Source organism: Topomyia yanbarensis, chromosome 1 (assembly GCF_030247195.1).
Source record: "Topomyia yanbarensis strain Yona2022 chromosome 1, ASM3024719v1, whole genome shotgun sequence".
NCBI lineage: Eukaryota > Metazoa > Arthropoda > Insecta > Diptera > Culicidae > Topomyia > Topomyia yanbarensis.
This window is the reverse complement of record NC_080670.1, coordinates 37,709,414-37,723,968: the sequence shown is the minus strand read 5'-3', so window position 1 is coordinate 37,723,968 and position 14,555 is coordinate 37,709,414. Positions and strand designations below refer to the sequence as shown.

Sequence of the window (14,555 nt, the reverse complement as noted above, 5' to 3'; positions counted from 1 at the left end):
TAAAATCATGAAACGAATAGAATGAATAAAATGAGTAAAATGAATAAAGTGAACAAAATAAATAAAATGAATAAGATGAATAAAATGAAAAAAATGAATAAAATAATAAAATGAATAAAAGGAATAAAATGAATAAAATTAATAAATTTAATAAAATGGATAAAGTGAATAAAATAAATGAAATGAAAGAAGAATGAAAAAAAATTAATAAAATGAATAAAATGAATACAATAATAAAATGAATAAACTTAACAAAATTAATAAAACTAATAAACTGAATAAAATAAATAAAATGAGCAAGATGAATAAAATGAAAAAAGATAATAGAATGAATAAAATGAATAAAACAATAAAATGAATAAAATGAAAAGTGCACAAAATTAATAAAATTAACAAAATTAATAAAATAAAAAAAATTAATTAACCTTCAAACTACCAAGCCCTCTTCGATACACCAAATCGACGTTCTTTTTGCCATAACTTTTTTTCTGTTTAATCGATTTTGATGCAGTTTTTTGCAAAAGAACCGGAAATTATTCCAATTTTCGAAAATGCGTTAAAAATCGCATTCGGAGCTACGACCCCGGAGTAAATCCAGATTGCAGTGGGGTACCAACTTTTGGCCATTTTTAGTTTTTCATACATATTTTCAAAACAACGCTAGAATTCAACATTTTTCGACAAGAATTTGTCAGAATTGACCTTCTTGTATAATAATTGCACTTCATATATTAGTAATACGAATTGGCCAGTTCCTGGGAGCGGTTCCCAAAAGTGGCCATTCATGAGCTTACATTGCATATGCTTTATTATAACAGAAACACTAATTTATTTCAACAAATCTTATCAGATCGTCTACTTAGTATAGCAAGCAATTAATTCAATAAAGGTTTAATATAGATTTGCCACTTTCTGACCAGTTCCGGGAATTCCGGAACACGGTTCCCAGGACGAAATTTATTTTTTATGATAATTGTGGAATGCGACACATAAAAAAACATCAACTCGATGATCTATGAAGAATGCAATCACATTCGAAGGCATCTGGACACATGTAGACACTTGATGACCAGTTCCGAGAATTCCGGAACACGGTTCCCGTGTCAAATTTTTTTATGATAATCATGGTATGCGGCACATCAAAAAACATCAACTTGATGATCTATGAAGAATGCAATCATATACGAAGGTATCCGGACACATGTAGACACTTGATGACCAGTTCCGGTAATTCCGGAACATGGTTCCCAGGTCAAATTTTATTTTCAATATAATCATAGCATGCGGCACATCAAAAAACATCAACTCGATAATCTATGAAGAATGCAATCATATACGCAGGCATCCGTACACTTGTGGACCATTGATGACCAGTTCCGGGAATTCCGGAACACGGTTCCCGGGTCAAATTTTATTTTTATGATAATCGTGGCATGCGGCACATCAAAAAACATCAACTCGATAATCTATGAAAAAAAAATAAAAAAAATAATATTAAAATAATAAAATGAATTGAGCATTGCATGAAAATGTATAACCTCACTTTTCTGACAGCTCAGAGAGCTTGTTTACATGGACTTTTTGGTTTAATCCAGTACAAGAAACTCGGTTCGAATTCTAACACAATGTAAACAAGCTCGCTGAACTGTCATTTTTTCGAGCATTTTTACTCATATGACGTCATCTTGCAATATCTCATAAAATGAATAAAATGAAACAAATGAATAAAATGAATAAAGTGAATAAAATTAATAAAATTAATTGAATTAAAAAAAAATATTAAAATCATAAAATGAATAGAATGAATAAAATGAGTAAAATGAATAAAGTGAATAAAATAAATAAAGTGAATAAAGTGAATTAAATAATTAAAATGAATAAGATGAATATAACGAATAAAATGAATTAAATAATAAAATGAATAAAATTAATAAAAGGAATAAAAGCAATAAAATCAATAAAATTATTGAATTTAATAAAATGAATAAAATGAAAAAAGAATGAAAAAAATGAATAAAATGAATAAAATAATAAAATGAATAAAGTGAATAAAATAAATAAAACGAACAAGATGAATAAAATGAAAAAAAAAATAATAAAATGAATAAAATGAATAAAACAATAAAATGAATAAAATTAATAAAATTAATAAAATTAATAAAATTAATAAAATTAATAAAATTAATAAAATTAATAAAATTAATAAAATTAATAAAATTAATAAAATTAATAAAATTAATCAAATTAAAAAAGTATTAAAATAATAAAATGAATTGAGGATTGTATGAAAATGTATAACCTCACTTTTCTGACAGCTCAGAGAGATTGTTTACGTGAACTTCGAAAATTTTTGGTTTAACCCAGTACAAGAAACTCGGTTCGAATTCTAACACCATGTAAACAAGCTCGCTGAACTGTCATTTTTTCGAGCATTTTTACTCGTATGACGTTATCTTGCAATTTCCCATAAAATGAATAAAATGAATAAAATGAATAAAATGAATAAAATGAAACAAATGAATAAAGTGAATAAAATAAATTAATAATATGGACAAAATCATAAAATCAATAAAATGAATAGAACGAATTAAACAGAAAAATTAAATGAATTGATTAATTGAATAAAAAGGAGAAAACACTAACAGAATAAAATGAATTAAATTATCATAATAAAAAAATTATGAATTTGAAAAGCTTATAAGCGTGTATAAATTGCCTTATTAGAAAGTTATTTGTCTAACACATGCCGTATTTTAACAAAATAATTCATATCTCATATTTGAGAAAGAAAACAACGTATAAATAAATGATAGCGTTTAATGGTCACGCTAGGCATTTTATTTGGAATTATTTTCGTAAAGATCGGTTCAACCATTATTGAGATAGTTAGGTATATTACATTGGTGCACATACCTACAGACATACACACATACAGACATTGTCATCTGAGTGGATTGGTATGTGAGGTTCGGCGCTTTTAAAATTGGAGCGAATCCTGTACATTTCGTTTGTAATAAATGTAAAAATCGAGTTATTTTCAAATCTGCGTTCCCATGCTAAGCTAGCAGAAATCGGCAATTGAACTCATTTTGAAATCCAAGATGGCTGTTTCCGGTTACTATCGAATAATACAATGTAGATCAAAATGGCAAAATGTCTTTAGGACACTCGGGGCCCTTTGGCTGTAGTGACCTAAGGGCCCCTTATCATTGAACAGATGAAGGAAGATATAGAGTAGGATGGTTCTCCGTGCTACTCTTCCAAATTTGAGTCAAATCGGCCAACAATTGATTTGGTATGGGAAAAATCATCAAAATGTTTGAAGAAAACCAGATATATTATAGATATCATAAAATCAAAATCTCGGATATTCTAAGGTAGACTTACTAGCGATTGCAATAATGTAACATCCTATCTCATTAGTTTTTCAATCCAAGATTTTTAAAAGGAGACGTAGAAATGCCAATTGGAAAGATAACAGAAAATTTAAAGGTTAGAAATAAAAAATATTACGTGGTGTTTATCCTAAGGGACCATCCATAAATGACGTAGCATTTTTGAGTGATTTTTAACACCCCCCTCCCCCATCGTAGCATTTCGTCACAAACCTCTAAATACCCCCCTGATAATTACGTAGCTTGACGGTAACTCTCCCCCCTCTTGACCCCGAAATTAAAAAAAAAAATAAGAAACCGTGTTAGTTATTCCCCTTTAAAAATTCCCCTTTAAAAAAATTCCCCTTTACGTAGCATGACATGACCCCCTACCTCCCTGTCGTCACACATCATCACAAAATACTAAACTCCCCCCTCCCCCATATAATGCTACGTCATTTATGGATGGTCCCTAAAGGCATTTGCATTATATACTAGTACCCTGACAAAATTAACATAAGGTAATCTGACCATCATAGCTGCATGGCGTTGTTTGAGAATGAAGATGGCCATGGAAGAATGATGCATTAGGGCGGGTTTACCGTCCACCATTTGAACGTTGTCTAGACCCAGAAGTAAATTCTTCATCTTCCGTGGTAAGGTTATGGTGTTTTTCGTAAACTAATTTTTTTTTCAGCACAGTTTTCACATGTTGAAACTGAACTTAAAGCCACCTCGATCGCAAGGGAGTTGTTAAGTCCCAAAAAGGTAAACAATAAATTCCAGCGTCAAATATAGCTCATTATTAAGCACACAATTAGCGATATTGATGACAGGTACACAATCATATTTTTTAGGCTCAATAAAGTATACAAGAATATCCAACCTTAAGCAGTGTAATGACAAGAGAGAAAGCGAACTAAATGCAACCCAAGCTGCAACGGGTTACTGCGTAAATGCTGCCTAGCTGCAAAAAGGAGCACTACATGCAGTAGCAAATTGCCTGCACCAGATCGAAAGTATACATAAACGTAGGATTCTATCATTGTTTAATTACTGCAAATAAATTGTCTCCCGGCTCAGTTAAACTAAGCCTCACTAGTCAATTGCACATTGGAATATCCTATGGATAAATACTGCATTCTGACAGGGCAACCCTGATAAAACCCTTGATCATATTGTTCCTTAATACTAATTTCAACACTTGAAAAAATGTAGTCGTCAGAATACCATGAACTAGCATTGTCTTGACCACACACAAATATTGTATCACTCGCTTGATTATGAAATCGGTCTCACTTTGTTTAAAAGAATACTTGAAACCTCAAATATACGAGAATTTTTTATTGGTCTTTCAATCCTCTTGAAGTACTTGTTTTCTTCAATGTTTTGACACATCATCCTCAAGAGAACTGAAACATAATATAATTAAACTTCAATCACTACCGATCACATTCCAAATTTCACTGTTTACAGCGTACATTATACTCTGTTCTGTGCATTGTCCAGTTTTTGAAACACTTCACCGAATTTTCCGGAACCCGCTCAACCCGAGCTCTCACCTTCCATCTGACGACCCTCGCTTTCATCGCCGGCAGGAATGCTGAACTTAACACTGTGACCGTTCAGATACCGCACGGCACGATCTGCCAACTCTTCTCCGGTGGCTGCGAAGGACCGTCCATCGGCCGATTCGTCCCGTTCCAAGCTCAGTCCGCCGAACAGCGGGAAGCTGGACTCGCTGTCGATTTCGTCGATCAGGTTGATCATTTGCTCTTCCTCTCTGGTGCTGGCTGCGGTAGTCGCTGCCAACGCAACCACCAGAACCACTAGTGCGCTTCGTAGAAGGTACATTGCTGGATCGAATTTATTGGCTAGCGGAACGAAATTAATCGGCGGACGCGTAATTTTGCTAATTGCACTACACACTCGTTGGCTTACACTTAACTGATGGATTGTTTAATATTACAATGCTATTTATTGGAGCGCGATTGGTGACACTTCGAATCGGATCGGACTCACGGACAGAAGGGACAGCCAGTTTCGGGTGTCCACCGTCATAGAGAGCGGGCCGGTATGGATTGTGTCCAAAACTTGCCCCTTCGGACGTGGGCAATAGCAGGCGACTATCGGCGTGGCGGCGACGGAGGTGCTTAGTATGCATCGCGTGTTCCTTAGATTCGTTGATAGTGAGTTCCATACTTGTAGACCCGGCCCTGTCCAGATTGTCTGCGCCGGCTTTCGGTAGTTGGGGAAAATATTTGTGCCAGAACGTGCCGGGAATGGTTGATTGGATGGGGTTTTGATCGGAATGTGGTATTTTGGATAAATTGTTGGCGATTTCGATTTCGTTTGCATTCGGTTATGGGAAAGAAATTGTGAACTTGGCTGCGGCTAATAGATTTTCTTGCTTGGTCATGGGTGCCAGATGGTAACCGGCAGTTGAATCGGGCTCGCATATTTACCTGGGGTATACCAGGTATCAGCTAGTGTTAGTTCGTAAGATTAGACGAAAGTGTAATTTCCGTTCTGTACCAAAAAACCATCTACGGTTATTTTGATTCATGACTGTTCGTTATTTTATGCAAAACGAAATTTTCTTGAACTGAAAAATAGTTATTTCAAAGATACCCTGGTTTATTAGTGAATTTGGAAATATTTCGAAATTCGCATATATATATATATATATATATATATATATATATATATATATATATATATATATATATATATATATATATATATATATATATATATATATATATATATATATATATATATATATATATATATATATATATATATATATATATATATATATATATATATATATATATATATATATATATATATATATATATATATATATATATATATATATATATATATATATATATATATATATATATATATATATATATATATATATATATATATATATATATATATATATATATATATATATATATATATATATATATATATATATATATATATATATATATATATATATATATATATATATATATATATATATATATATCATTCTTTTATACCAGCAATTCAAGCCTACAATCTTCCAAATATATTCAATCAAGGTGGTGGGTCCTGCACTGTTATGTAGTAGTTGAAATGTAGGGTAGTTTAACCCAATTTTGGTCCTATTTTCCTTCACTTTTCCTCTTTCATAGAGAACAACGATTTTCAATACAGTTCAAAATTTTAGCTCATTCATGAAGGGCTGTTCAAAAAAAGTTGCGAATAAGGTGTTAGCGGGTCATATTGACTCCGATTTCGAACTCAGTTTTAAGCCACATTTTTAACCAAATCTATATGAACTGGGAATCTATGACAAAAGGTCGAAAAGACAAAAGGTCGAAGAGACAAAAGGTCGAAAGGACAAAAGGTCGAAAGACAAAAGGTCGAAAAGACAAAAGGTCGAAAGGACAAAAAGTCGTAAGACGAAAGGTCGGATAAATTTAAAGTCGAAACCAAATTTTTAACCTTTCATTTTTTTTTTAAAAGTACCCTTCCAGGAACTAAAAATCAAATATCATGGCCAATATATTCATAGATAAAGGATTGGCAATGTTCTGTAGCAACTGCGTGTATTCAGAGGTCAAATAGCTTCCAATTCAGAAACTCCAATTCCCTGTTGTAAATAAAGGCTGTTTACTTCTTCCATCTCCTATGATGAAGTATGAATACCGGGCGGCTAGAACAAATGTTCTGCTTGCATACAAGCCAAACGACGTTTTCTCTCCATGTCGTTTTCTGTTTGCTATAGCGCGGATTGTGGACTTACAGGCGATACGAAGTGCGAACAAAGACGCACCGCCACGTGCGTAAGGCGGCACCGCTAAACAGGGGCGGCGAAACACTTTACGTTCGAGTGGGTAGAAAGCATAGGGTGAGAGGTCCATCAGTAAGGATTTTTTCCCTTTTCCCAATGCACACGCTTACATTACATTCACATTAAATCACGTTCGTTAATGCAAATGGAATTTTGGTACATCGATGTTTTCAAATGTGTGTAGTGCGAGATACATGCGTTGCACATCTAAATTTTTTGAAATGGTTTAAAATTTCGAGTGGGTAATTACCCACTCGGTTATTTTCGAGTGGGTAGTACTACCCATACTACCCACGCTTTCCGCCGGCCCTGCCGCTAAACGCCGTCAACCGGATCGTTGCATCCGTATTTTGTTTCTGGTACGCTCAGCGGAGATCCGACACTACCAGCAGTTACCGAACTCCAAGAGCTAGGACCACAACAAGACTTTCGCGCAAGGCAGCGCAAAACAGCCGTGGCGTCGTCGAATAGCTTTCATCAAATTTGGTGCAAGCAGCGCGGTACCAGCAGTCGTCAACGTTTTAAAGGTGTGAAGTGAACAGCCAAACAGCCACTCTTTGGTAGTTATTGAGGACTCTGCCTGTGATGATAACCAGTAGTTTAGTCGCGATCTTTTGATTATTACTTGGTGTTATCCAGTGAGACGGCTTTTGCGTCTGCCGTTTCGTTTTCCCCAAAATTTAACAATACTTAGCCGCCTTGCGGTTGGGTTTCTGGTCGGGCAACCTTGAACGTGACAAGTGGTTCTCGCTTAAACCTCTTGTTCAGTGAACTGGAAAACGCTAAAGCAGATAGATCCGTAGCTATATCTTGCAGGCTGCAGTTCAAACAACGTGAATTTGTATTTTTTTAAAATATCATTTATTCTTAGGAAAATAGTTTATATTATATTTAGGATTATATGTTTCTCTGTATATTATAGTGAAACAAAAATCGTTTAGCAATATTATATATATATATATATATATATATATATATATATATATATATATATATATATATATATATATATATATATATATATATATATATATATATATATATATATATATATATATATATATATATATATATATATATATATATATATATATATATATATATATATATATATATATATATATATATATATATATATATATATATATATATATATATATATATATAGAATAAAAATGTCGCATACCAATCATAGTTAGTTCATCATTTTTAAAGCAGAAGAGTAAAATAAATAAATATATCAAAACTGCCGCCTAATGTGGCTACGCCACATCGCTTTACTTCGTGTGCTGTCCGACGTTGCTCCGCTCAGTCGGATCTAAAGTAATTTATCGACCCTATGGTTGAGTAAGCCGGGCAAACGAGTGGATCACAGGTTTGCTTGCGAGGGGCCGCCACTTCCGACGGCGGGTCGGCGGTCACCTCGTCCAGCGGATCCTCAGCGGCTTTGCGCCGCTTCGGTTCCTTGGCCTCGGTTATGCGGTTACACCGCATTACGCTGGCTAAGCAATCAACTTTAAAGCAGTTCCGTCTTAGCTTCATCCAGGGCCGGCGGAACACCTTTCTCCCGAGTGGGTAGTAAGATTCGAAGTGATTTCTTCTCGTACTGACGAAAGTTCAGATATGGCGTGTGTAAGTGAAAATGAAAATTCCCTGATAATATCTGGTGGCTATTTGGAAACACTCTTTGTTAACAGGGCTGTTTGTCTGACGGCTCAGCGAAAATGTGTTTATTGAATACTACACCCAAAATCCAACGGGCATGTTTCTATTACTTTTGGGTAAGATTCTATTGCCTTTTTGGTAACAGAACAAGCAATTACGCATTGCGGTATTATTAGTAGTATCAGTAGAAAACGGTGGAATGACGATGTAGGATAATTCGGTCGATTTCTTTAATAGTATTAGTATCGAGTCAAACCAGCCGGAGCTCTGGCGGATTTCTACCCAAATTCAGGCCGGATTTTGTACCAATTTTGGCAGAAATAGGCGGAATTACGGATGTTTTATAGGTTAACTTGGATAGTGAAAGAAAAATTTTAGGCAGTGTTCAGATCCGGTCTAGTTTCCGGATCGGACACAGCTCCTGATCTGGACCAGTACCCAAATTTGGACCTCCCGGATCTGGATCAGTTTCCGGATCTGGACTAGTTCCCGATCCGGACCAGCTTCCGGATCCGTACCCATACCCGGTAATGGACCAGTCCCTGGATCTAGCCCATGCCCTTTTCCCCTTAAAAGGTCAGGACTTGAACCAGGTCCAGATTTGGTGCTTAGATCCAGACAGGAGACTGGATCCGGACTCTCGGATCGGATACGTGGATCCAAACTATATGTATTGCTTTCCGTACATGACGGGAAGGACTGTTAATGTTTTGTGCAGTCGCTACCTTGCTGTTGACGTTCGTGATAGAAAAAAAATCAATTTAACTACGACAGAAATACCCCACCACTATTCCGAGTCGGCTTTTTTCTGACTGTGCTTTGAAGCTAGCTGAGCGTGAGCCGATGGGTATCTTCGGCGACCGACATTCATTCAGGTTTAGTGGAGGTCGATTTGAATATTTCTCCGATGGCAAAAATAATACCAATAAGTCTCATTTTTCCGGATCAAAGACAAGCCATTTAACGTCATCGATGAATCGTTTGATCTAACTAAACAATACTCGACCGTGTACGAAAAAGTATTTTGTCTACGTACCCACCCGGGAAGTAGAGATTGATGGTGTAGTCTCCGAGAAGGGCCTTGATTGCGAAATAGGGGGTGGCTCCTTCCAGATCCCCCCTTCAGTCAGTGTAAATTCTGGTATACAAGCAATTGTGTTCAGTAAAAATCGAGGAGTATTAGAAAACTTATTTTCCATCAGCCAGATTTCGCGCCTTTCGCCGGATTTGTTCTTCGAAAATTTGTGCTTTTGAACGGGGCTCGCCTACTTGTTCGCTTTTTTGTAACCCGGGGCATGAACTGAGGAACCCATTGTAGAAATGAGGCACGGTATGGAAAATGCGGAGAGGATCAAGCTCCTGGTCTCGGAAAGTCCACATGGGACATCCAAAACTTCAAGTGTCCCTATATTTCAGTCATACTATTTTTCTAGGTTTACTTCCGACGTAGATCTTCTTCAATTTTAGAATTATTGGCCATGGCCGAAAACAATATTGAGGAGAATTTTGGGGATCAAAACGTGCTATTTCAATCGGATTAGCCTGTGCTCGGTATGAGGTATTGGACGCTTGTTAAATCCAAACCATAGGAAAAGATTTATTGATATTCTTTCCATATACATCGTACCTCAACTGGTTCGAGAAGATTTCAACTCCCACGGCATGTCATGGGGTTGTCTTCATGCTGATAACCGATCTACCTTACTGCATGATATTCGCGACAATTTCAGTATGACCATCTTGAATACAGTGGAAATGACACAAATGCCTACCAGCGCGGCAAGTGCGTTAGATTTATCGTTGTACTCTACCTCATTATTGTGCCCATTGATTGAAAGTGCTACGCGTCCACTATATCCAAAACAATCGAATCAAAATGAGAAATTCCTCCGGTGGCAGTGTGCTTATTTTTCTACATTGACATTAAAGGTCAGACGAAACGAATACCTGGCGCGAACAATCGTGGATGCTCCGTTGAGGGCAGAGAGCGCCTAGAACTGTATGCGAAAAGGTCCTATGAGATCAGATCGCCCAATTTTTTCCGAATATACGCGACGTTAGAAACGCAAATAAAAAACTTGTCTGAATAAAATTGTATATTAATATTTTTGTCTATCGATCTGAACTCATTGTTTTAATATGTAGATGTGTCAAAATGTGTTACCATGAGTATAAATATAATAAATAATTCCAAATTTCAAACAAATCCTATTTATTCTCAAGAAATTTAAATTGTAAAGCAAAGAGATTTGTATCTGAATAAAAATATGCAATTGTTTTGCATCGAGGATTTCCAACGCAATTCCAATTGCAATTTTGTGCAAAAAATGCACATACGTGATTAATCTCAGGTTTTGATTTGTTTCAAACTTTCTAGTGGGTAATTCCCCCCTCGGTAATTTTCGAGTGGGTAGTACTACCCATACTACCCACGCATTCCGCCGGCCCTGGCTTCATCGAACATATTTTGTGCCTGGCACTATTGAATATTTCAGTACTATAATTAATTGTGACAGACGATCAATATAGGAGATAATTGGAGAAAGGATTATAATTGGCAGATCAATCATCACATAAAGAACAGCTCATGTTATAAAACACCAAATTCAAATTATTGTATTTCATGATTGAAAATTTTTACTAGCAAAATTCAAGTTCATGGTAGAATTCATTATTTGTTTAACATTAACATATAAGTTAAAATCGATTTTCAGTAGTTTCAAAAATATAACTTTTTTTCAGATTATTTTTAAATTTAAAAACTGTCAAGACCGGCGCAAGTTTCAAAGTTGAGGAGATACTACTTGAAGAGAGTATAGCAGCGTATGAAACGGCTGATGAATGATAGATAACAGACGGCAACGAAGCAGTTATCACAGATTTCCGAACTAATTCAAAGGCCCCAAATCACCATGAAAACAGAACAACGCTACATTGTCATTCATAATGAGTCTATCTACAAAATTTCAGATCGATCCTATGCTTGGAAGTTGGATTAGACAACTGTCGGACGGTTCATTTAAATAAAACTTTTCGCACTGATAGGGCATTAGGTTTGATTTTTCTGCAAACTAACAACTTGAGATAGTTCTCAGGTTGATTCTGGATGGAAAAATGAAGATAAAAAAAATCCTGATTTTATCAACTTCCCCGTTTTATCAACCAAAATTTTTCGGTTGGTTGATAAAATCGGGTCATTACTGTACCAAAAATAACAGAAATATGAAATATACCAAATTTCTCCTTGGTGGAGAAATTTTGTAAGTATTGTATGTTTTGTTTCAAACCACTTTTGCGCGTGAAGATCAGAATCTAACACGAAATTAGTGACAGGACTAAGCTAGCGCCAGATTCTATCTTTACGGGACATCACGCTGGACTTGGATGTTTGCTCAGAAACATAAACAGTGCTTTCGTTTTCAGGAGCTAAAGTCAATCCAGCTGGCTTAGTCCTGTCACTAAGCTGGCGTCGGATTCTGATGAGACGAAGTCGAAACGCAAATTCCGCAACTTATTTATGTATTTCATAAATTTTTGTCATAAATGGCTAAAATTAAATAACAGACAAAAGGCAAATATCTCACAGGAAAAAGTTACAAAACTACGAAAATAGCTAAAAAAAACTAAAAATGTTAGAAAAGGCCATCACAATGATTTAGAAAAATAATAAGAAACAGGTAAACTAGTCAAAATAACAAAAGTTGGAAAATGTTGAATTGGGGATTACACGTTGAAATACTTTTTTATATTGAAACCAAGGAAATTATACAGTTATAACTAGCAGAGCTCAAAAAAATTGATATCCCTGTGTGAACTTGAAAGAAAACAAAATTCAATTCATGCCCACTGCGATGAATGAAATTTTTGGTTCGTTTCCCTCGTCATTCGTTCTCCCGACGCAGCGCATTCAAGTTCGGACATGTTCTGTTTCAGAAGCAAAATGAATTTTGTTTTTATGGTAGCTCTGAGAGGGATCATTGAGCAAAAGTGCACCAGATATAGATTAGGCAGTTAATTTATGCTCGAAAATGTAGGAGATGCTAACTTCTGCCTTCAAACTGTCCACATAATAACAAATGAATGCGAATGTGAATGAATTTATATTTCTTCTGCACTCAAGCATTCGACTCTGCATGAAATTTCAGTCAGTGGAAAGTGAATGAATGAGAGAGGCATTGAATCTGAATGTCGGTTTCGGTAAATGTAAGCAGAAAAAGGTAGCTGATTTTGAAATTTCGTAGCACTGATAACTAGGAACACTTTTCGATACGCAAGAGGGAATAATTGAATTTTATTAAGAATAGGAGGTTTTAGCTATTTTATTAGCAATACGGTTTGACATTTTTAGCAAGAAAGATATTAATTATATTAAACTAAAGCTAATAATTGTACAACCATCTTAACGCTAACAATACTGTTTGATATATTAGAAAGAGCGATTAAATTTCATTGAGATTAGGGGGTTTAGTACTAGTACGGTTGGGCTTTTTAAACGGGAACGGGGAGATGAACGACATCGATTATCGATTCGAACGGCCAGGAGACATCACGAACTGAAATGCCGGGTGGTCCTCCTCAAACTGACAGGGGTTCCTCTAGACAACTTTGTAGTATGGCTCAGATGCGGATCGGCAGCACACCGAGTTGCGCGTGTGATGTTCGTGCTGTAGGTTTCGTATTTGTTAACTCATACGACGGAAATGTTTCGTATCGTCTTGAAGTCGTATCAAACCACGGGCACTTCTAAGTATGATGAGAAAAGGAAAAAGGAATGGGGCAGATAAATCTGTATATTGATGGTTTTTAGGAAGATGTATACGAGGGACATATAAGGGAGATCACGGCTTGTCAGAACATCCCGAACCGGGACATTGAGTGATCTTCCTCGGGCACGAAGGAAATTCTTTGGCTGAGGCCTGGTGGAACAATACTCGGCGCACGCCCAAACAATAAGCTCGATATCGTGATAGCCGTTGCCACGCAGATACCATTATCTACGAGCCCAAAACTTCGAATATGTGCATCCAGCGTGCAATGGTTTGACATGAGTCAAGATATCACACGAATGAAATCATGACCCATATCAATTCCCTTCGGGACAATCGAATGTAGTACCCATTCAAGTTCCCCATTGTTCCACGGAATTTGTCAACTTTCGAGAGCGCTCTGATGAATAATACTGAACAGTTCGTTGAAGCAGATTGGTCTTTCATTAATGTCATCATCTAAAGAGTTCACGCACTCATTGCCCGGAATGGAGCTATGACAAGGGGCCTAAACCAAGGTAATCTGAAAAGATTTTTCAGACAAAACACTCAACAGTTCCCGTCTTTTTCCCAGAAAATACGGGACTGTAAGAAGGGCTAATATTCTGCGTCATGTAGTCAAAATACATGGACATAAAACGGACAAGCCTCTCAAAATTTTCAATCAACAAAGTCCCCTTAATGTCCAGGAAAACTGATGCCATCTACTCTTTACTAGCATAGGCCATTTGAATTTCTGTTGAGAGCAACCGTTCGTCCCTTCGACTTTGCGAAAGCCAAATTGTGTATCTGACAGCAGGCCGTTTGCTTCGACCCACTTGTCGAGACGGAATAGGATCATTTTCTCGAGTAACTTTCAGGTTGAGGACAACATTGCAATCGTTCGATACGAGTTAT

At 35.9% G+C, this 14,555-nt stretch overlaps 1 protein-coding gene across 1 annotated transcript in view; it reads right to left on the bottom strand.

Moving 5' to 3' along the window:
• Positions 1–5,289, bottom strand: part of LOC131676286 (uncharacterized) — a 34,467-nt gene extending 29,178 nt beyond the window's left edge. The window contains exon 1 of the mRNA XM_058955405.1: positions 4,937–5,289. Within this exon, the coding sequence (XP_058811388.1) occupies positions 4,937–5,228 (292 nt within the window). The 5' untranslated portion in view covers positions 5,229–5,289. The remainder of the gene's footprint in view (positions 1–4,936) is intronic.
• Between the last annotated feature and the right edge of the window lie 9,266 nt (positions 5,290–14,555).